This window comes from Centruroides sculpturatus, unplaced genomic scaffold (genome assembly GCF_000671375.1).
Source record: "Centruroides sculpturatus isolate CEXI.00-Female unplaced genomic scaffold, Cexi_2.0 scaffold142, whole genome shotgun sequence".
NCBI classification, from domain to species: Eukaryota; Metazoa; Arthropoda; class Arachnida; order Scorpiones; family Buthidae; genus Centruroides; species Centruroides sculpturatus.
In genome coordinates, this window is record NW_019384352.1 from 551,186 (window position 1) to 576,646 (window position 25,461).

The window sequence follows — 25,461 nt, forward strand, 5'->3', positions numbered from 1 at the left end:
AGGGAGTCAAAAACAAAGCACTGCAAGTTTGATGTCTAGCAGAGCTGAGGATGGCAAACAGTGGAACATCTTAAATTTTGCTGTCACGCCACCATGCTGCCATTGGACTTTTATTTTAAAACTCTTTCAACCCTGTGGGCACTAAGGGTGGTGAGGGACAGGGCCTGATTTACCCAGACGGACCACACCAAAAAATTCCTGGGAATGTTTTGACCCATCTGGATTCGAATCCGGGTCTACCAGAGCGACATACTGCTACCTTGACCGCTCGGCTGTCTACTGCTATCGGACTGTAAACCAATCATTATTCATACCTTTTTTATATAATTAAAAAGCTGATTGATTTAGCCAAATTATTAGCCTTCAGTGAGTTGTAAATTAAAACATTTACTTTAATTTTAAGGAGGATAATATGGTGATTAGCATGAAGAAATGGTGAAAAAAGATTTAGGTCACATCACAAAAGGAGGATTATAACTTAACATTAACTACTTGCAGATGTGAGCTGTGGATTTTTACGGGTCTCTTAAAAATCTAAATTTTCTGTCAATTGTAAATATCCTCGGAAAAAACGTGAAGAATTTGAACTAGATCGGATTTCACCGATTGTATAACAACTAGCTGTGAAAGTTTACAGTTAGGTGTGAAGAATGCACTGTCGTCAACAAAAGTCAATCACGTGTCAGTTTTCCCACGCAAATGATATAAAAGCTCGAATCTCCAGAAGCTCAGGGCGATTCGTCATAGGAAGTTATACTTTGTGATAGTGCCACCTTGACTCCCGAACCTCCATACAGCAGACCCGATCAAGCTACAGAGAGAGGACATTGGATAGAAGACACCACACCCTTCCATACAGACGATGTTCGCCAACTCTCCCTTCCACCGAAAGGTATTTAGGGGTTAGAATTTGTAAAAGCACTCTCTCTCACTAGAAATTAGGTCAGCGACATAGCTATGAAATTCATTGCAAATTTCTGTAAATATTTTAACATAACCGCATTTAACCTTAGTATTTCTGTAACGTAGATTTAGTGATTCAATAAATGCTTTGTTATTTTGTTAACCTGTCTCCAGTCATTTGAGGACACCTGCCAACTTACCGACGCACTCACCACTCGATATGCCCTCCTAGCCATCCAACAACTCCGAGATCGGGTTTCATCAACCCGTGCAGAGTAAGCAGTCATTTGAGGATTAACCAGTGACCCACTGCTAATCTCACACAGGCTTTCTGTATGAAATATTTCAATAAAAACAGATAAAACTTATTTTAAAAGAATCAGACAATAGACTTAAGTTTATAAAAATGATAATAACAAAAGTTTTATTATAATTATTTATGGTATATTTAAATTTATGCAACACAAGTTTAAACTATAAATTGAATTTGGGAAAGATGTATACGGCTTCATTATCAGATCCACAGAGCAAGACATTGTTTACAATATCTAAACTGTTTATAGGTAAAGTAGAATATTTTAACAATGATGCAATTTCTAACCTATGTTTGGATGCATCACAATTCAACCAGGGATTCTGTACTTCTCCAACAGTTTCTGCAGCTAAAAGAATTTTTTTTTTTTAAATAAAATAATAAATTTACATGGAAAACAGAATATTCTTTATCTGTAATACCTGTGGATTTAATTTTATTTCCGGCTGGATTGGATTTCAGAGACGTTGCATCCCAATGACAAACATTTCCGTCTTGAGAGCAGGTGAACAGATGATCGGGATTTAAGGGATGAAATTTTATTTCCATCATTGCCATGGAATGTGCGTTAAGTAGAGTGATTGGTTGACGGTCTTGTCTTAAATCCCAGATGTATAATAATCCGTCTTCGCCTCCCGTGCCCAATGTATGCCACTGGGTAGGATGTTGGGCCATACAAGTAACAGCAGATTGTCCTCCAGTTCTATTAAAATAAATTATAATTTAATAAAATATGCAAATTTTTATTTTCAAGATAAAATGTAAAGTAACTTTTTATGGTTATTTAGAAATTCTGCTTTAAATTATAAAGGATAATTGTGCAAATAAAGAATTTTTTTTATTGTTTTTGTCCCCTTAAAATTACATAATTGTTAAAACTATATACAAATTTTTTAAGTTGGTGCAACATTATTTGAAATTTTATGTCATTATCTACTTTAAAACAAAAACATTAACAAACACAAATGATATTTCTGTAAAAGCATAAAGTGTAGCATTTTTAAAAACAAACAAGTTATTGTATTAGAAAAAGAAGCTCTTGAAGATGTTTGTATCTTTGCATTGCCTTATTATGGATTTTTCTAATTATCTCCACCCTAAAAGCATTATAGGATGGAGAGAATTCAAACAATCTCTAATAAAGCACCTTTTATATTCTTTATAGTAGCTTGTAGTATAAGATATCCATTCTCCACCCATACTCATCATGGATTCAACTAGATAAAGAATCTTCAAATACCGGATTAATATAAAAATATCACTTACTAAAACCAATAACCGGTATTAAATAATCGTAAAATGTACTGCAAACGTTTTCGGTTCTTTCCCTAGGACCTTTCTCAAGCAGCGTTTCGTCTTTAGAATAACTATGAACGAAGACCCGTAAATAGCGATATTCGAAGAATTATTCTTCCGAACAACATTTCAAAAGTCAAAATTCAGCATTAATGTGAATCACGTGCATTCCTGAATTCCGTAAATAAATATAATAAAAAATAAAAATAAAAATGTTCGATTCAACTAGAACAATGAGAATGAGGTGTTGGGTCATGAGGAATGAAGCATAAAATATTTAAGTCAAAACCATCAAAGGTCAAAATCTGAGGTTTCAACATAGACTTGAACCCGGATCCTCCAAAGTAACAAGTTGAATATCTTTATTACCATGACCATGCCAAAGTTTTAATAGATTAGAAAAAACCTGGATAAATCTCAATTTTTTCATGTCATACAGCAAAATCCTCAGACGATTATAATATAAAAAAAAGAATTAAAGTACGTGATACAATTTTCAATCTTTATGGACATATATGATATAAACAAAGATTCTTTCTGCTTCGTGGGCACTAAGAACTTTTTTTTATACCCATTGTGAGTTCAGCCAGTTCCACAATGAAAACAACTGAGTGGTTATGGGACAGAGCCTGGCATTTCTCAGACCTGTGAAAAGTTCATGGGGTTTTTCAACTGCCTGAATTTGATCCCGAGTCTCCCAGAATGTTAGGCTGACATAGGCCGACACTTTAACTGCTTCGGCCATCTGACCATAGCTCAAAAGTACAAGGGACAAAGTTTAAGATATATTAATTATGATATAAAGTCCTCCAAGAATAGAAGTAAACTGCATATATATTAATAAATATAAAAATCAACTTAACATTATAAAGTAAATATAAACTCACAACAATAAAATGCGAGAAGGTTTGCTTCCATGCATTCTAAAGTCCCATAATTTTAAATATCCTCTCATATTTCCGGTAATTACTTCCTTATGTTGTAAATGTTCTACTGTCGTCAATAGACAGCTATCGGCTTCATCTACAAAATAAAATTTGTTTTTTTAAGATACAAAACTGAAATTTTTAGTAATACAGTAGCCCCTCATTATTTTGTGCAAGTAGGAAAACAAACTGGTTAAGTGACATATTAGATGGCACAATATAACTGATGTATCTATCCATTATTGACTAAAGTTCTTTTACACGGGGTGGCCATAAATAATGTTTCCACGTTCAGAGCACACTGTAACTGTAACCAGTAAGTGGATGGACATCAAAATTTGTGGAGTCCATATTTTGGTATCAATCCACTTATGAGATTCAGCTACAAAATGCTCTGAATAAGGAAGCCTTAATGATGGCTATCCTGTACTTGGAAGACAAAAAAAAAAAATAATAATAATAATCTGACATATCCAAATGAGCAATATAATGAGGGCTATCATATAAAATTTTAAAATTTACCTATTATTTTAACTTGTTTATCTTTCTTGATATTTAAGCAAATTAATCTGCAATCTTCTCCAATGCTAACAATGTTATCTTCCATGTATGTTATATCTGTACAAGACGCCGTCTGATGACAATAATGGTGTATTTTTTCCCACGTGTGTTGAATTTCTAATTTCTAAATAGAAATTTAATTAATCAATTAAATTACTAATCAAATCAAATTAAGCAATGACTAATCAAATCTTAATCAAATCAAATCTTGCTTTACAAATTCAGCACTTAATTATTGTTCATGGATTTGTTAACTCCAAAATTTTCCTCAAACATAATCAATATGCCAAATTATTATTTCTTTAACGACATTCTACAATGTAAAGTTACGTTAACGATAATAACAATGTAGAAACTCGGCATTTGCATCCATTTTTCATATTCATGAAACTAAAATGTGTTTATAGTCATAAAGCAGAGCACTATTGTATATGTAAATATTAATTACCCATAACAATAGGAAACACAGAATTTCTTAAAATGTAGACATAATTTCAAGGCAAACAATGCTACCATTTTAAATTACTGTAATTATGTTGATTATTAACAGAGAAGTATGCATTGTACACAAATCAATAGAGTAACTGTTTCAGTTTTATCTATAATCTGCATTCAAACATCTTTTTGTTTACTGCATAGTAAATGAAAATGGAAGAGCAAGAGCAAGAGATGGCATTTTATGTTTTGTAGTCCACAAAGTCAGAATTAGCCATCACTGTGCAACAAGAATGTTTGCCTTACATGGTAGATCACTTTGAAATTGTCTGCAAAACTAAAAAAAGTATTGAAAATCACGTTGCGCAGTGATGACTGATTCCAACTTTGCAAACTGCAGAACACAAAAAACACTCTTTCTGTTGTAGTATTACTGCAAACAGAGAGAATATGTAAAGCAAAAATAGTGTACTATTTTTGCTTTACATATTCTCTCTGTTTGCAGTAATAGTACACTATTTTTGCTTTACATATTCTCTCTAGGAAGCAAAAATAGTGTACTATTTTTGCTTCCTAGATGTAATAGACAAGAAGACATTTGAATGCAGATGGTAAAATTCGAACAGTTATTCTATTGATTGGTGTTCAAATATTCATGATTTTTGAATGTGGTACGTAAGGATTTTTGACCTGTCCAAATTTGATCCTGGGTTTCCCAGAGTGGTAGGCTACCACTTTAATGACTAGGCCATCCAGCCATCTAACTAAACTTTGATTACAATAAACAAATGATAATAAATCTATGACTAAAATAAGCAGAGTCTATTGTATTTTACCATGTTTTCGTCAATGTTTTCGATTGAAGCTGAACTTAATTATTAAAAACTTCTACTTTATCATTTCATAGATGATAGTAGTTCATTACTCACAAATTATACAGGGTGCTTCAAAAGATGTTAATGCTAACATGGAAGTAAGTTATGCCTGATTTGTAGTGGGAGGTTATCCTTGGCATTGTTCTTGTGCAAGAAGTTGCATGGATTTCTATAAAATGGCCCTACTATCTCTACAACAGTGAAGGTGCATTTTCTCCTTATGTGTTAACATTTTTTTTAAAGCACCTTGTATTATGATCTAAATAAGAATCTCCACAATAAATATTAATATTTTAAATATATTTTTATTACAGTAGATTGAAAAATCTTTGCATATATTCAACACATGTAAGCATGAGGTTGGCACATACTTCTGTTCATAGCTGAAACTGTAAGAGGGTGCTCTTACAGTTTCAACTTATTCTTAGAGACTTCCATCTGTTTATTTGTCATCCATGTTAAAAGTATTTCAAAATGAATAACAAAATGAAGACATCCATTCATACTACCTACTCTACTAAAACAATGCTCCACTCTACTCTGCCTTCCCAGAATAAAAATTCTAGCACCATTACTGAACTTTACAATGAAACCATTGAAAGTATAATAGTATTTCCATCTTAATATAGTTTAATTTATTTAAAACACACAAAAACAAAGCTATATTTGCAAATACTTTTGATATAAATTCTAAATACTACTCATCTATTTACTTCATGAAATAAGAACTTAATGTAAAGATTTTTCCATCCAACCATATATATGAATAAGCAAATCTAATACCTCTTGATTATATTTGTACAGTGATACGGATCCCAAAGATGAAGCTGCCATCAGCAATTCATTCGACAAAAACTGAAAAAAATTATTTTGATTTAGAATAATTATAACTATTACATAATGCATTTCTTCAAAGTGTACAATGCAATTTTCTAAATTTTAAATTTTGATGCTTCTTAAATTCAAGGCAATTCTTAAAATTGGGATATTCTTTGTCAATCTTATGAGTTAGTCTACATGTAACGAAATTTTTAGTAATTATCATATATTAAAAACATTACTAATGTGTTTAGAATAGAGTACAGTGGGTGAGTGGTGATATGATCCAAGACAATGTTTGCTACCCGAATTGATCATTAATTGAATATCGATTTACGATAAATTCTTATGATAATTTGATTAATTTCTTCTGGAGACCCTACAACGACAAATCACAGACTGGGGAGATGGCGCCACTCCTCTAGGAGTTTCCTGTGAATCCCGGATTGAAAAACGGAGACAAGAGTTTTTCCCGGATGGGATTCTGGAAATTGTTGTTTTTTTCTTGTTGGGTGATCGCTACCATGAGCACGTGTAGCTCTCTCTCAAGTGTACTCGTAAGATTGTTGTAAATAAATGTTGTTTTAGTTTAAAACGTGGTTGTGGACTTAACTAATTCATGTTTACTGCCTTCTGATAAAGACAGTCTTTGTGGAGATGAAAATGGATGGAGAAAGACGGCCAGGTTTCATCTAACTGATGGCGGCCATCCATTACCTCCAACCCCAAAAAAGTAAATGAAAAATTATATACTTTTTCACTACATTTATTTATTTGTGATAATGATAATACACATACATACACAGTCTTGCATTTTTGTCAGTCATGTTTTTTTGTTGTTTGGGGGTGTTCTGTGTTTAAGAAGAGTTCTTCAAAGCAAATTTTTTAAGACTGTTACTTCTGTGGTAGTGTAAAAAGGATAAAGATGGACTCAAAAGTTATTTTGACTTTTTGTAAATAGTCTAAACTTCGAATTATGAAGAAATACATCCTGAGTTATTACAAAAAAAAATTGTAAATTCAATCTCTCCATGTTTTCATAGATGGTACATCTTTATTTCTCAATGTGATTTTTGTTACTCGTTTATCTGCTTGAGTCTTCTTGATTATATCTTTCTTAGTTAAGATTGTGCCTACTGTAGACCTGTTCAAGTCATACTGCCTAGCAACATCAGACATCTGTCCACTCTCTACCTTGGCTATTATCTCTTGCTTGGTTTCTATGGTGAACACAGTTCTTGACACGCCACTATTTTTAGACTCCATAATATTATCAGTTTCTTTTTTAAATAAAGAGTTCAGAAAAGCACTTAAAAAATTCAGAGAACCCAAATCAACTAGCACACAAAAAATTATGTAAACGTGAGGCCCAAATGGAATTAAAAATTTGGCGTTAAAATGATAATGAATATCCAATGGGACAGTTAAACTCTCACCTTTCAAAAATAAAGACTGACTCAAAACTTAACGAGTGCCCGACAGTCTCGCAAAGACAATAAAAAAATTCTTTCTGTTAGAAAGGTAAACAATAGGCTGGAATTAGAAGGAAGAGTTTCAAAGTTTGGAGGAATAATATTCAATCAGTATCAGGTTGAGCGTTGATGTTAACGTTTCCCGCATTCCGAAAGGTTTCGAATTGTCATCAGGAGACAAGGGAAGACCAATTGGTATTCATTATTTTACGTTGCATCTTCTTATGTTTATTCTGTGAGGTGTTTGTTATCCAAACATAAAAATTTTTCGCAAAAGTGTTCCTTGTCCAATTTGTTTGCAGTCCGAACTATTTCTTAACCAATCACCCACTGTATTGTAAACTAGGTATCTAATTTTTGTTTTACACACACTCCATTTGTTTTTCTGGAAATAATTATTTGAAAAAATATTCCCTTCTCAGAAACTTAACGTGCAGAGCCATGGAGAGCAATCTCAGACTTCTTATATCCTCTTGTGATGTGATGCTCTCAGTTTATTATACTTTTTCCTCTCTATCCTTAAAATTACATAAATTAAAACTTTTCTAGACTTTATAATTAAAATATTATTATACAGATTTTGGCACAGATCTATAGGAGTATAGCCTTTACTTCCACCCTTTCCTGCTGGTCCCATTAATGTTTTACAAGACATTCAGAAAGTTTCTAAATACCAAAAAAAAGTAATTAATGTCATTATCATACATAATTTTCTAATAGGTCATTTCTATCCAGCATACTTTTATTTCTTATAACAAATGTTGGAAGTAACTTCCGTGAACATCCAAACAAGTCTTGAAAACTTTTAATTTTATTGTTAACAGGCTATCCATTAATTACACATGAAATTTAAGGGGAAGGCACATCACAAAAAGTACATCATTGTACACAATGGTGAGGAAGGGGGTTGGTAATTAATCTTCCAAATTCAGAGAATAATAAATCTATATTATAATAAAAATTCTTGCTCCAAACCTTTGATAAGCTACATTTTATCATTATTTATAATAGTTTTAGGATATATTTAATCAGCAAACAAAAATATATAATCATTGCTGTCATTGCTGGAAACTGTCATATAAGACCGAGTCAAATTTTTTTTTTTTTAATGGCAATTATTATTCAAAAACCTTAAAGAATTATAAAATTACCTCAAGAGCAGTAACGTCTCCTGAATGTGAAATTTCATCAATGAATTCTGGATCTTCGTCTAAGTCACTTTCCATTTTATCTGATGAATTTTTGGGATTTTTCCATATAGATATTGTATTTGCCTAAGAAAATGAATAATAACTTATGATCTTAAAATATGCAAAAAGTTTAGAATATATAAACACATACATATGATATTTTTGCTCCATAATAATCTAATTTTAATACAAATAGTGTACAAGCAATTTTATTTTTTAACTCTTTCCATCCTGTGAACACTACAAGGGCTTTTTTCCATGCCCGTTGTAGGTTCAGCCAGACCCATTTCATACATAGAATTTATTATCAATAATGCATAATTTTATTTCATTATATAATATACAGATTCCAATTTATCAGGTTTTTTTATAATATAAACATTTGGGTTTCAAAACCATTACAAACAAATATACTGGTTGCATGAGCAAAAAGTTTGAGAAAATCTGGCCTAATCCATAGAAAACAGGTGCTAAATTAAAAACGATGGCAGATATCTTGCATTTTGACAAACAGAATTCAGGTTAACAGCATTCTTTAGTGTTTTCATCTAACCATCAGATGCCATGATTTCAATCAAGAAAACATTACTGTTTAGATCTGGGGCTCAAATCTAACTACTTTCAATATCAAAGATTATGTATCTAATAGCAATGGAGGCTTCCATTTCATATTTGAATGACAAGCCACATAGACATTCAAGTGATATGACTAAATATTCAATGTAAGTCTTCTGTTGCTATTGGATACTGAACTGTCGGAATTATTGAAAGTAGATAAGATACAGGCCGCTAGTTGAACTCAATACTATCGCTCTTTCCTTCTATAGAACTCAGCAGTAATGAAATGGAAAATAGTCATTTAGATTTAACACCTGTTATGAAAAAGAATCAGCCCAAGGAAAAGCATTTTTCCATTAAACCTTTATTTTTACTCCCTTTTTACCTCTCACTTCTCTTAAAGAAAACTGGATTACTTCATGGGTTTAATAATAATTGCATCACCATATAAATTTGATATTATGCACTCATAAGATTTAAATGCAATTATACATATAACTTTCATATAATGAATCAATTTGATAAATATAACTGTCTGACATATACACTTGTTAAATAAACTTGTGGTTACAAATTATACATAGCAAAATAAAATTATGAAAGTTTGTTTGTGAATTTGCTATCTCATAACATTAATAAAGCTTAGTTCACGCTGTAGAGAAACATCAATTAAAAGAAATGAAGATTAAAGCCAATATAATTCACAATAAATTTTTAACTGTATATTATTTTTTCTTTGCTATTCTTATTTTTATTATATAGAATGTTTTAAAACACGAGAGTCGTGTCATAATTATTGATCACTAATGAATAAAAAGTATAAAATGGGTTGTACTTTCCAAAGTTTTTACAGGTCCTCCATTGAGTCTCCAGCCATATGTAGCACCCATTACAAAATATCTGATAGGCATTGTACTGCAGCATAGCCATTTTCATAGCACAGTCTGCTCCATAGTAGACAGAATGGCATCTGTCAATGGGAATCATACACTTTGTAAAGGCTCCTTTAGCCTTTAGACAAATCAAAATTGCAGGGAGACATGTCAAGTGAATAGGTTTGACATTCGGGAATCTCCCAACTCCATTTCTGTGATACTATTGCCCGTTCTTGCAAGAATCCAAGTTGCATGCAGCAACATGCTGGTTGTAAATGATATTCAAGGAATTCCGTATATGATGTCGATTCCCACTGACAGATGCCATTCTAGCTGTAACAGAGCAGTCCACAAGCTCAATCTACGAAAACATTCCGCTGATAAAGTACAGCACTTACAAACAGTTGCAACAGGTGCTAAACGTGGCTGGAGATTACATGGAGGGCTAATGTTGTATGTTGCACTTACCAAATTTTTTGCAAACTTTAAGTACAACTCACTTCACACTTTTTCATTCATTACTGATCAGTAATTATGTCATGACACTCATGTATTATTATTATTATTAATTAATAGGTCTTAAGAATTTTAATAATAAAATTACTAATATCAACATGTAAAATTACATTAAATTAAATTAAATACAAAAAAAATAATAATAGAACATCATAACCTCATCATCCCAGCTACCAAGTGCAAATATATCATCATTTTCTTCGTTTCCTTTAATATGAGGACACCAACGCACTTTATTAATCTTTTTAGAAACGTATTTTACGCATAAATTACCGTAAGACATGATTTTCGCGGGAAAAAACAATCACCACGTTTCAAGCACGTTTCCACATCCAAAAACAAGCGACCGCCATGCCCTCTACAAAAAAATAATAAAAAAAAATTACGAAATAAAAAAATAAATTTATATTCAGCAAAATTTCTAAGATTTTTACTAATTTTATTTAATAAATTATGAACCAAAATATTAATATAAAGGTTTAAACGTTTATAATTGACTTCACTAGAAAATTTTTTTATTCCGTTCTATAAAATATTTTTCGTTATTTAAGTTTAAATTAACGATTTAATCAGTTTATTCCTGTGAATTAATAAAAATAATTAGATAAAAACGGAAATTATGGTTATTTAAAAATTTGACGTCATAATATTCTTTCTATGACGACATACGTTGCAGGAATGGAATCGGTGTGTTTTGGGAAGTGTTAGCTGGATGTTCGAATCTGCTACTTGTTAACGCTTCGTTTGCCTTAAATAAATGATTTTTCGTGGTTACAGCGTTTCTTGAATAAGTTCAAGAGAAATTATCGTTTCCATTTTTGTTTCTAGGAAGTTGTTTACAGTTTGTTCCAGGAAGTGTTTACATATTTCAGTTTAAGAAATGGCAGGTTCGGCACTCCGAAGGTTAATGGCTGAATACAAGCAGTTAACTCTCAATCCTCCCGAAGGAATTATCGCAGGGCCCATTAACGAAGAGAATTTTTTTGAATGGGAAGCACTCATAACCGGTCCAGAAGGGACCTGCTTCGAAGGTGGCGTGTTTCCAGCAAAATTAACGTTCCCACCCGATTATCCTCTCAGTCCCCCGAAGATGCAGTTCACGTGCGAGATGTTCCATCCAAACATTTATCCGGACGGTCGAGTGTGCATCTCCATCCTTCACGCTCCGGGAGACGATCCGATGGGTTACGAATCGTCCGCGGAAAGATGGAGCCCCGTCCAGAGCGTGGAGAAGATCCTCCTTTCGGTCGTTTCCATGCTGGCTGAGCCGAACGACGAGAGCGGAGCCAATGTGGACGCCGCAAAAATGTGGCGGGAGGACAGAGAACAGTTCAACAAGATCGCCGACCGCTTGGTCAGGAAATCGTTGGGTCTACCCGCTTAAAAATCTTGCGGGTCGATAATTCTTTTTGTGGTGTGTGCGCGTGTGTGTTTTTTTTTTGACAGAAGAACTGAATTATAAATTTGTAAATGGGTCAGGGATAAATTTAGAAATTAAATAATAATATGCATTATTTTTGAGTAGATTATTCTAAGTGCAGAAGGGTTCTCCCCTCTAAAGAACTTTAATGTAATACTAAGATAATCTCTCATTATATATTTTACTATTATTCACAAAATTTTAAATTATATACTGTAAAATACATATATAAACAAGAAAATTTTATATCTTGTAAAATTAAAAGCAATTTTTTCTACTTAGAGAGGACTTAAACTTTATTTATTAAGAAAGAAAAAAAAAAACTATATTCTGAATCCTGCTTACTTAGTCTACATAATATCTGGAAGTATTCATTGTAAAATTTACGGTTAATAAAACAGAAAAAAAAAACTAATTTGAATATCACAAATTCATAATAAAATTTTTCTTGCTGGACTTTTTATACTTAAGGTAATTCGGACAGTTGTTTGTTTACTTTTTTAACAAGGAAGTAATCGTAAAGATTGTTCTGGTAAATTGTAATTTTGTTAGACTTTGTACATTTTTCTGATACGTTAATTAAAAATAGGGCTTTGGGATTCTGTTTCGGCATAGTTGTGCTGTTTTTAATGTATTTTTTTTAAACTTTAAATGTCTTTGATGAGTCAACTGGTCAAGATAGGGTAAACAGCTGATGCTATTACTGTGTTTTGGATTTGAATATGGATTGAAGCTTCAAATTTTTGTATACTCCAGATCTTATTCCACATTACCTGGTTGTTCCCATTCTAGATAAGCATAATAACATATAATTTATAGTTGTATGTAATTGGTCCATGTAAAATTATTTATAATCTTACTAGTCTTTAATGAGAAAAGGTTGAGAAACACTGCTTTAAAAAGCAAGTAAGGTATTATAAAAACAGAATTTTTTAAAGAATAGATTGATTAAAAGATGAAAGATTACCCTATGATCAATTGTCAATTTATTATTTAATAAATATGGGTTGTTTACTGTCGAGAAATATACAGCACAAATGGAAAATTTAATAAGCTTAATTGAGAGAGAACTTATCAATTCTGTTTATACAATTAAGTCTGCTTCTTCTAGCATGATTTTTAGATGATGAAATTGAAGTAAGTCAATTGTCTTCTGTTGAAGCGGAGTATTCCAAGTTTCATGTTTTCTGATAAGCTAACGAATTTATATGTTAATGCTTTAACACTTTCTGTATTCATTTGATTCTAGATCAGCCTCTTCACATAAGTAATTTTTTAGTAAAGTATGCATGTGCTCACATACAGGAAATTTTAAAAATTATATTCAAAGCGTAATGAAAAGCATTCATCATTTGCATTTTACATCTGCGATTCTTAATTTATCAATGTTACCAGATTGATGCTATTTTCTAGTAGCTGTCTTCATGTTTGAGAAGGAAATGAAAAAAAAGATGATTATAATTAAAAAATAATGGTAAGAATGACAAAATTAATTCTATGAGCTGACCAGGGCATTGAAAAACATGCTGGTGGTTAAGGCCTTGTGCGGAGGGTAGAACAGTTACTGTAATGTAACCATGAGCTCGTACTAGTGTTACCACTGTAATATGCTTGTTAGTGTGTACAGAATCTGAAATACCAGACTAACAGGATCGCGTCAATATGCTGGAGGCCACTCCAAAACAAAGGAGGCTCAATTTGGGCCATCAGTATAGATGGCACCTGACACTTTTCCCTTCTATCTTTGATTCACCAGTTTTTTGTTACAGCTTGAGGCTAGAAGAAAAGGGTCCTGAACAAACAGACCACTAAATTAGCAGTAATCTATTTGTGCTGTTACATTATGGGAAAATATTCTATAGAGTGGCAGGTTTGAGCCTAAAATGAATCTTCAGTACTGTAATTTTTACCAGTGGTCTGTTCCATAGCAGTCCTTATTAAAACAGTGCTTTTAGAATCCAAAAAGCTTGAGTTTTAAAAAAATTATTAAATTCAGAAAGAAGTTAAAAAAGGTTTCAACACAACTCATTCATTATCAGGAATATACAAATTAAAAGCAGTCTTAAAGATTTTACTTTCTATTAGTAAAAATAATGTTAATTTTATATGGGTACGAACCACTAGAAACTCCTAAGTTTCCTCTGGGCCTAAGGAAAATTTCCCTGCTTTCCCCTTGATGGCCTGATCATAATAGATTTTTTCTATATTTCTTTATGATGAATGGAAAGTTAACATCTTTTACTTTCCTAATTGTTATATATAATAGAGGGAAAGTATGGCAATCAGTTAAAAATTGACTCCTGAAGATGTTTACATTGTTCAACTTGAGACTGAAATGTTGAAAAATGCAAAAAAAATTGGGGTGTTCTCCTGTGGGGGGCATGATTTTGTTCACCCACTTTGAAGCTTAATAACTCCTGTGCTTTTTTTTGAAATTTTCTGAAATATTGCAGGGAGGTTTGTGTATTAGGAGAATTGATGCTGTTAAATTTTGGTGGATAAAAGTCAAGGGAGTGGGAAGATAGAAAGGGTCATGTGTCATATCTTGATTGGGGATGGACTTAATGAAGGTTTTATTTATTATTAGAATTTACAATTTTTTATGAAACTTGTCTCTACCCTTAAAATTAAGCTTTCTGCCATTCTATAATAATTAATAATATAAAAAATGTCTTTAATAAAATATCATAACAGATGGTGCTACACACAATTTTTAACTCTTGCTGGAAACATTACACAACTCTGCTGGATTTTTGTAATTTGATGATGAATATGTAAACCAAGTAAAAAAAAAAATGCCAAGCTGGAATTGTGACTTACTCATAAACAAGTGAATGTGAATATATGATTTAGAAATATTTGTTAAAACATAATTTGGAATTTGAGAATATTAGACTATGGTATTGGCTACAGGGTTAACTTGATTAGTAATACTAAGGTGACCAACTTTTTTACAATGAAAAGAAGGACACAAATAAATTGAAGGAAAATTATTGTAAATAAAAACATTTTTTTCATTGCAACAATAATACACTATAATAATCTCGACTCCATGCATATGTGCCGTGTTGTGTTTCAGTAAGATGTAAACAAAGCCACTTGCGTGCGGTGTGCTGTCTCAAAGTCTTCCTTGCGGAGAGCGTGCGTCTCATAATCGCATCTTGCCACACTATACCGGGCCTTGATGAATCGTCGTGTCACATCAGATCACATGCAATGGATTAGCTCGGCATTGATCAAATACAGAGATTTACAGATTAGTCTTCAAATATCGAAAAGGAGGATATGTCGGAGGACACTTTTTGATGGAGGATAGAACTTACAAAAGGACTGTCCTCCCTAAAGGAGGATGATTGGTCATCTTAGTAATACTCAATTTTTTTTTTAAACTCCTTTTGTCCTGTGGGTCTTTTTTCAATCAAACCCATCATAGGTTGTCCCAAGCCCACAACAGAGTCCAACATATCTGAAACAGACCACCCCAAAAAACTCTTGGGTTGTTCAAACCCCATCTAGAATTGATCCCAAGTTCTTTAGAGTGGTAAGCTGCTGCCTTAACTACACCTCAGCCATGTAATACCCATTATCAATCCAAAGGATTGTATATTTTTCCAATAAAAATTATTGAATTATCTAATGCATGTGGATAAATAAGTTTCTAAAAACTTTTATGAATAAAAATACTTCAGAAACTGGTGTTATACCATACGGCAGAAACTACCTACCTTGGTATTCACCCAGCAGAATGATGCAAGTTCAGAAAAACAAATGGTTTTGGTCATCTAAGACCTGTGTCAAATTTCAAATAGATGGAACATTTAACATTTTGGTGTTTGATTGTGGCAGACCATTTGATACGTCATTATGAAAACTGTTTTACAATTTCTACACTCGGATGCATCCCATTGGTTGACTTTAGGATTTAAAATTTGAATTTTTGTACAAGTTCTGCACCTGACACATTCAAATATCAAAACATTAGACATTCCATCCATTTGAAATTTGTGACCGAAAGCAAGTCTTAGAAGACTGAAAACATTTTTATAACCATGCACCATTTGCTGGTTGAATAACAAGGTAGAGTTTCCGCAATAACTTTTATAAATTTTTTAAAATTCTGCCCTGCAAGCATAAGGCCTTTTTCCTGCCTATTATGGATTGGGTCAGGCTCAATTTATATGTGGATATGTGTGTGTACGGATCACACCACTCTCGAAAGTTTCTGAAGTTTTGACCTGGACACGAACTCGTTTTCTGAAGCAGCAAGACAACGCTTGTCCATCTATTTATAAATATTTTAATTGATTAAAGCTAAGTTATTGTATGTTTTATTATATTTTTCATTATGCCAAATGATTATTTTAATTTTTAAGTATCTCATGCAGATTTAATTTAAAATGTATTCCAAAAAAATTTTTACATTACTGTTCTTTATGCATTCCAGTTTGGAACATTGAACCCGAAGAACATCTTGTCAGAGATTGAAAACATTAGTCGATAACTTACCTGCGTTAAAGTTTTTTCTGGAGTTATTTTAATATTCTATGATGTGTTCTTTCGGATATTGATTTGACGACAATGTTTGTAATATAATTAAACAATAAAAAGAAAACAAAATAACTTAAGATTTTCTTTCGGATATTTATTCAAAATATATCTTTACATGTTATTTATTGATTGTTCGATAAGCTTTTGTGCATTTAGAATATTTTAAAGGACCGAATTTTCCATTTTTTAAAAAATGCATTAGAGTCACTTTTAAGATTATTTAGAAATGCGACACTTTTATCTGGTTTAAGAGCTAATTGAATTTAATGCTGCACAGTCTCTCTCTCTCTTCAGCAAAGCTCATTTTCCAATTTACGTGGCAAAAAAATATGAGACATTTGAAATGTTTTACCTAACTTTGCATAGATTCGACTGTCTAATATTTATATTCTTTTTCTGGAAGCATAAATGCATAAATGTATCTTTTTTTTTAATGTAAGCAATACAATTCTTGATGTTATATAAATAAAATCTTTGTTTAAACAATCTCAACAGTGTCTAATTATTGTAAAATATATATTTTAAACCGATTTCTTATATGCAGACCTACGTTTACAATAGATTCCCTTAATTATTTGTGTGATAGTGATGACAATTTAATTTTAAAACATTTTTAGGTCCGACTGCAGATCTTTGACTTTCATTATCACACAAATGATAGAAGGTAAGTATGCTTAAAATGCATTAACAGAACCGTGTTGAAGTGTTTTCACTCAGTAATCGAGAGGGTAAAGCGATCGTAACCATGGACGAGGAATATATTGAGCACCATCAAAATGTTCAAAATAGTCTTCTAGATCTTGATTTAATATCTATGGAATGAAAAAATATATATAAATATTTAAAATAATAAAATAAAATTTAATCAAGTAAAAAAAAAAAAATATTTTTGTGCTTTTGAATAAAAGTTTATCACGGCAACATTTGTGTGTGTATGTCTTTAACTAAGAATATGTTTTTACTATTTTTCTGTCGTAATTTAGTACATTACTAAAAAATTTAGTAAGCAACATAAAACTGTAGATAATTCATTAAAAATTACCCTTGTGTTTTTTACTACTTCAATATTTTCTTCAGGTACGTAAGTAATCTGTGGTCTGCTTCTATCTCTAGAATCTACAAGGATTGCGTAATTTGGCATTTTTCTCCAGTGCTAATAGAAAAAAAAATTGATAATTTTAAACTATTTTATTCGTATTTACTTGATATATTTGATATATAAGAAAGCCCAAAGCCAATTAATCGAAATGGCTTATTTTAATCATGAATAATAATACGCAACTGTCGTAAACAGTTTCTTAACTGTTTTCAAAATAAGATATCATGGCTAACTGACTTTTGGGCCATCCTTTATATCATAAATTGAAATTGAAAATATATATTAATATTAAATAAAACTATATTACAGATATGCACTGCATAATGATGGAAATATGTTCCAAGAAATATATCATTAAGAACATCACGGAGCGTACTTGTTAGACAAATATATAATGATATAGTCTGTAGGTTGTGTAGACAGCGGATTTTAGGCAAATGCCTATTTTTTTCCCTTAGCATATACATGGCAAAGATTTTGTATTAACACTTTTCATGAACATTTAGACCGAAATAATGGTATTTTAAAATGCCTAAAAATGCCTAATTTGACGTTACTGCCTATTTTTGCCTAAAACATAAAGTTTAGCCTGTTTTCATATTTTTAAAAAGTTTTTAATTTTTCGTTTCGTTTCCCACAAAGATTTACTTTGATTCTTAACATACTGTATTGCTTACATTCCAAGGCAGTTAAAATTTTACAAATTCTCCCTCCACCATACCCTCTGAAAACAGCAATTAGCCACACCTAGTCTTTTGTCACCAAGTCATAAAATCCCGAATTGCCAGAATAACAGCCTGACAGTCTACTGCAGATCAGTTTTATTTTTGTCTTTGGAGTGTTCACTTGTGGATAAAATTTTAGTGAAAATGCCAAAAGTTAAAACATCTAAAGCTTCATTAATTCGACAATGGCTTCAAGAATTCCCTCATTACACNATTGATCTCCTCAACAGAGCAAAGCAGAAACTTTGTGATGCACCAGGCACTGCTGCAGAAAAAGTGAGGAAAAAGTTGGATGCAGTGCTTCAAAAGAATACTGGATTAAAGTCCTTGTTTGTTGTGGCTGATATTTTGGCAGGAAAGAAGAGCAAAACTGAAAGTGAATTCCCAGTTCATCTTCTTCCAAGGTTGAAATACTATCCGTTATCGTCAGTAGATGTGGAACGCTCTTTCTCTGCGTATAAATTAATACTCAGTGACAAACGTTGCAACTTTTCTATTGAAAATTTGGAAAAAGTGCTTATAATATATTGTGAAGCAAACTATGGGAAACAGAGTGAATAAAAAATGTAAAGATAATTGTTTGTCTACTTTTGCGTTTGCAGCATTCTGAATATGTGCATTTTTGTTTGGAATACATATGTTAAATAAATAATCCATTGTCTGATAAGTACATTACTTGTTCATTGTGCAAATTTTGACCGCCTATTTTTTGTTTATAAAGCCTAAACGAGACAATTTAAGAGCCTATTTTAGGCGCCTAAAACACTACTTTTAAGGGCCTAAATGTCTGCTGTCTAGTTATGTGTAACACAATGATAAGTATTTATGTATCTAAACATAGAAAAGTAGTAGACATAGTATCACATCTAAACATAGAAAAGCAATAAGCAACTACAAATTTTTCGGCTGCACTGTTATCTTATGAGACCCCTGTCGTACATGTCGTTAAGCAGACCATCATTAATTTACGTGGCACATATGAATATTATAATACAGCTCTCCCTTAATAGTCCGACAGGTATGGGACCAAAGGGGTGTTGGATTACCAAAAGTGTCCAGATTACCGAAAATAATTACATATTTTGCATTGTTTTGCTAGCAGTAGCTTACAATATTCCCTACTCCAACTGTTTGAACAGAACCGCTCACAGAAAACACACGAAATGTGTGTCATCGTGTAAGAATTGGATGGGGAGATTCATGTCGCGACATGCTTCTGTGCAAGCAGACACATAACAGGGACAGGTACCTTGACGGGAGATGCGTCAGACTACTGAGCATGTCAGATTAAAAAACGTCAGACTATCAAGGGAGAGCTGTACTGAAAGGAATATTTAAGGCATTGATTGCATCAACACAAATTAGAAACAAAAAAGAGATGGACTCATATTCTTGATAAAATGCATCAAATAACTTAACTATAAAATCATTGGAATGAATTTATTGACATAAGGCATTAGCACATTACAACCTATATGACAGCTCAGATTATATTCCTAATGGGCAAAACATGGCATGCAATGCATTCACAATCAACATAAATATGAGATGAGGAGTAATGTGCAAACCGAAATGCCTGTGGAAACATCTGAATTAGATATGAACCGTAATTTTTCACAATAGTAAGCAAATACTTTATTAAATGGCCATTCAGCTGACAATCACGAGGACAATGTTGACACTTTAACAAATGAAAACTTTTAAAAGATAATTGTATTTATAAACTTGTTCTCATTATATTTTTTTATTTGTATTCTTCTGCATATAGACCAAAAGACTTAAACAAGTCAAATTCTCTCTGCTTTTACAAAGAAAGTACAGTATTTGTACCTTTTGTAGAAATATATGAACAAGGCGTATATCAACTGCAGAACATAAGCTCTAAATTGCTGGATTATTTTCAGGTGCTAGCGGAGCTAAATAGATAAATAAATTATTGAAGCATGACTTAATAACCTATGCCTAGAAATGTTCTAAATTATACTTTTCATATTTATATTCTAACACTTGCATCCTTTTACATTGTTCATTTTTAGATTTTATTTATCAATACTTTCCAGGCTGATGAAATCATGGTATTTTTCCTATAATTTATTGTCTGCTCCCCTTTGTAGCATTACGAATGTGCCATACTTTAGCATATTTAATCTCTCTCTTATCCTGCATCTTTTCAGATCATTTCTGCTCATTCCATTCTATCGTTACAAAATCTGGGTCCGCTATGGCTTAAGTTGGCTGTAATCAGCTGCTCCTTTTGGATGTTACTTTTATGTTCTTTGATTCTCTGCTTTAGTGATCTATAGTGAGTCCTATGTATCATAAGTCATTAGCCTTCTGCTGTCTTTTATAAGTATTCTGTACAAGCCAGGAATGCACGTCGGGTCAATGGCCTCTTTGTCATTCATTAGTATCCTGTATACCATGAGGTTTCTTTTAAATACAATTTTTTTGGTTCTTCCGTAGACATTTCTGAGGGTTGCTATGTATTCAACGACAGCTTATTTGTTCTGTATATCACTTCTTCTCATCTCTGCATCTTCTATTCTCCATTTGTATATCATTCTCTTTATCATTTTTCTCTTCACTCTATCCTGATGAGCAATCTCCTCGGTGTATTATAAGTCTCGTATCCTGTCTTGCATATTCATGCAATGAGTATAAGCTCATTTTATGAGAGCTCTAAATGCTGCTAATCTATAACTTACTGGGTTATGTGAGGCCCACGGTATGAATATTGCATCATACATCGGTTTCCTGTAAATATCTGTGGTGACAGTGTTTCCCTTTAACTTGATCAAGATGTCTAGGAAGTGCTCAGTGACATTGCTTTCCTGCTCAAATTCTATTTATAATCCAAATGTGTTCAAATTAATATCTTCCATAAATATACTGATGTTGGGTTTCTTCTTCCATACTATTAACACATTGTCTACATAAAGTGCATATACAACGATATTGTTCCTGTATTTGGGTATGGTTCTTTCTAATGGTCTCAATACCATCTTGCGGTGAGCATGCTCTTTAGCAAGATTGTGGGTGAGCAACATTTGTCTATTACTGGCCTTAAGCTTTTGCCAGGTTTGTGGGTTTTCGCAAACCCAAATAGCCATGGTATCGAGGGAGAGATGTCCACTATTTTTTCCATTTTGAGTTTTCTAGCTAGGGTCATAGTGACAAAATGTTTGACCCTCGCTTGCAGATGGTCCATCATATGTGGATGGGCTACCACGCATTGTGTCTGGTTGATGTATCCAGTTAGAAGCATGTTATATGTGGATTGCTTCATTATCACCATATCTTTTAATCCGTCTGCCCTTATTAGTACTATATTATTTTGTCCTATCCATTGCTTGTTATCATTTATAGCCTTTGATATTGGGTTACAGGTATAATGTTCATTATCTTAAACAACCTCTTCCATCAGTAAAACTCTTTATTTATGTAACTTAAACTTTCGATTTCTTGTTCAATATCTGGGATGATCTTCTCTAACTGAAGCTTTGGTTGTGGTATGAATTTAGGACCATAGGTGCAAGCTTCTATGATGCATGATGGTAGTGAGAGGTTGTCCCAACACATGATAGAGAGTGTAGCATGTTGCTACATATAGCTCTTTCGATGCTTACGGATCCACCACATTTTCTTATTGTAGATTTTACACATCCTAGTGGTCACTTGATCCACTAAGTCTATAACTCTAGTATTAACTTCATATAGGATTCTAGATACTTCCTCATATAATTTGTTCTCTAACATGATCAGTTGACTCAAGATGTTCTATTTCATGCGACATGTGGTTTGAATAGCCTTTCTTAGACATAACATATAGAATCTTGGTAGCAAGGAGGCACATCTATAGGATAGATGTATTCTCCAAATCGACATGGGATAGACGATGTAAGAGGATGCAAGTGCAAGAATATAAACATGAAAAGTATAATTTAGAACATTTCTAGACGTATATTATTTCAATATGAGTAATAGACGTTTTATATGTTTGTGATATAGTATAATATGTAAAAATAACCGACACTCAAGAAACTGATTGGTGTCAGTCATCCCAATGTAATACATTGGGCTCATCCAACTACATTATATTGAGAAGCCCATATTAAAGTAATAAATACATCACTAATGCAAACAGGGTTGAGCCCTAAGCGATAACTATAAATAAAACTTACAAACCTTAGTGTGCTAAGCGCGATAAGGTTCGTAAGTTTTATTTCTAAAAATTTTATCTGCTTTTTCTGTATTTTATAATATTTACATTTTGGAAGTTTATATTACATTTATATACACTACTTACAGGATGTTCAGCTCCATGCATTATTTTTAACCATTCTTCAGGTGCCTGAAATTTAAAAATATGAACATTTTCTTTCATCTTAAACTGTAAAACCTTACATATAAAAACACTTTTAGTATTTTAAATATTTTACTTTGGCTTTTTCATCCCATCCTATTATCACTCCACGATAATTCCATTTTTTGTGAATGATTACTTGTCCTATACGATATTTTACGTTGGGCGATCGTGGATTACGTGGCTCGGGTGAAGCTACAAATATCGCAACAGTTACGCATCAAATTTCGATATCTAAAATAATCATTTTTATTTATTACTTACAAGCAAAGTAGCCATGCTTCTGTTTAAACTTCATCACTTCTATTGCCGGTGATTCTGCTTGAAGGTCGTCGCTATCGTAAAGACTTTTATCGGGGAAACCATCATTCCAGAAAGACGATAAAAAATTTGAACACCATTTCTCCCAGGAACTCCAATGAAAAAATGTCTGCTTAAACTGGACTAGATTTTTAATAAACCTGTTAAATAATTATCATTAAATATGTACCAAAACTATGATTTAGATGAATGCAAATTATAATTTTCTTACTGATTAATGGCGTGAGTTCGCGATACCTCATTGCTATTCCAGTAGTATACTAGAAAATACTGGAATGGAACACAGAGGAACAAAATACCTAGATAATAGTTATCTGGTTGAAAACGTGGCATCTGAAAAGAAAGAATATAACAGATTACATTATTTCTATTATTAGAATTTTAATTCTTTTAATGTATTCTGCTACATGTAAGTTGTATTTTCATGAATTGGATGTTACGATATGGATATAGGTGCCATCCAGCATTGCGGGCCTGATTAATTGTATGGTTGGCATGTAAACAATGCTCACAGAACGGAAAGATTTTTGAAAATTTCATAATTATATCTAACAGAATATAACTATATGAGTTTTTATTTTATTTTAATTATTTTTAATTTTAACTATTTCTGTCCTATACGCACTTAAGACAGTTTCACAATCGTCAAGAAAATGAAATTTGCACAATTCATTCACGATTTTTACTTTCCATTTCTGTTTCACACTCAATTACCGGATTCATTAAAAGTAATTTCTATTGGTTAAAATTGTTAATAAAACCACTTTTGCCATTGGAAGCCATGTTACAAGAATGCTTCGAGAATTTACCATCCTCTGATTGGCTGAAATGTTTGCAGATCCANTAAAATGGTAAATGTCAGTAAAAAAAAAAAAATATTTTTGTGCTTTTGAATAAAAGTTTATCACGGCAACATTTGTGTGTGTATGTCTTTAACTAAGAATATGTTTTTACTATTTTTCTGTCGTAATTTAGTACATTACTAAAAAATTTAGTAAGCAACATAAAATTGTAGATAATTTATTAAAAATTACCCTTGTGTTTTTTACTACTTCAATATTTTCTTCAGGTACGTAAGTAATCTGTGGTCTGCTTCTATCTCTAGAATCTACAAGGATTGCGTAATTTGGCATTTTTCTCCAGTGCTAATAGAAAAAAAAATTGATAATTTTAAACTATTTTATTCGTATTTACTTGATATATTTGATATATAAGAAAGCCCAAAGCCAATTAATCGAAATGGCTTATTTTAATCATGAATAATAATACGCAACTGTCGTAAACAGTTTCTTAACTGTTTTCAAAATAAGATATCATGGCTAACTGACTTTTGGGCCATCCTTTATATCATAAATTGAAATTGAAAATATATATTAATATTAAATAAAACTATATTACAGATATGCACTGCATAATGATGGAAATATGTTCCAAGAAATATATCATTAAGAACATCACGGAGCGTACTTGTTAGACAAATATATAATGATATAGTCTGTAGGTTGTGTAGACAGCGGATTTTAGGCAAATGCCTATTTTTTTCCCTTAGCATATACATGGCAAAGATTTTGTATTAACACTTTTCATGAACATTTAGACCGAAATAATGGTATTTTAAAATGCCTAAAAATGCCTAATTTGACGTTACTGCCTATTTTTGCCTAAAACATAAAGTTTAGCCTGTTTTCATATTTTTAAAAAGTTTTTAATTTTTCGTTTCGTTTCCCACAAAGATTTACTTTGATTCTTAACATACTGTATTGCTTACATTCCAAGGCAGTTAAAATTTTACAAATTCTCCCTCCACCATACCCTCTGAAAACAGCAATTAGCCACACCTAGTCTTTTGTCACCAAGTCATAAAATCCCGAATTGCCAGAATAACAGCCTGACAGTCTACTGCAGATCAGTTTTATTTTTGTCTTTGGAGTGTTCACTTGTGGATAAAATTTTAGTGAAAATGCCAAAAGTTAAAACATCTAAAGCTTCATTAATTCGACAATGGCTTCAAGAATTCCCTCATTACACGTCGGATGGCAAGATTATTCTGTGCCAAGTCTGTAATAAAGAGGTCAGTAAAAAAATATTTTCATAAATTAAAATATTACTGCAAATTACAAATTATATATACTGTACTGTATAATGTTAATATATATAAAATATAAAGTAGTTTAAAAACAACAAATAATAAAATTTAATATTTTTTGTAGGTGTCCAGTGAAAAGAAATGCCACCTCACACAACAT

At 32.1% G+C, this 25,461-nt stretch overlaps 3 protein-coding genes across 3 annotated transcripts; 1 reads left to right on the forward strand and 2 right to left on the reverse strand.

Moving 5' to 3' along the window:
• Window positions 1-1,318: 1,318 nt before the first annotated feature.
• Window positions 1,319-11,097, reverse strand: LOC111638412 (nucleoporin Nup43-like). The gene is made up of 7 exons (XM_023384125.1): window positions 10,897-11,097; window positions 8,752-8,874; window positions 6,093-6,164; window positions 3,961-4,123; window positions 3,400-3,535; window positions 1,639-1,919; window positions 1,319-1,565 (listed from the first exon to the last, which is right to left on the reverse strand). The coding sequence occupies exons 1-7, from the start codon at window positions 11,020-11,022 to the stop codon at window positions 1,378-1,380; spliced, it is 1,089 nt and encodes a 362-aa protein (XP_023239893.1). The 5' UTR covers window positions 11,023-11,097; the 3' UTR covers window positions 1,319-1,377.
• A 278-nt stretch (window positions 11,098-11,375) lies between these two features.
• Window positions 11,376-12,570, forward strand: LOC111638423 (ubiquitin-conjugating enzyme E2 G2). Its single transcript, XM_023384135.1, has one exon. The coding sequence runs from the start codon at window positions 11,620-11,622 to the stop codon at window positions 12,121-12,123; it is 504 nt and encodes a 167-aa protein (XP_023239903.1). The 5' UTR covers window positions 11,376-11,619; the 3' UTR covers window positions 12,124-12,570.
• A 4,206-nt stretch (window positions 12,571-16,776) lies between these two features.
• LOC111638431 lies at window positions 16,777-23,575 on the reverse strand. Its single transcript, XM_023384143.1, has 6 exons — window positions 23,427-23,575; window positions 23,159-23,355; window positions 22,971-23,089; window positions 22,838-22,882; window positions 17,750-17,860; window positions 16,777-17,519 (listed from the first exon to the last, which is right to left on the reverse strand). Exons 1-6 carry the CDS (start codon window positions 23,546-23,548, stop codon window positions 17,421-17,423), a joined length of 693 nt encoding a protein of 230 aa, XP_023239911.1. The 5' UTR covers window positions 23,549-23,575; the 3' UTR covers window positions 16,777-17,420.
• Between the last annotated feature and the right edge of the window lie 1,886 nt (window positions 23,576-25,461).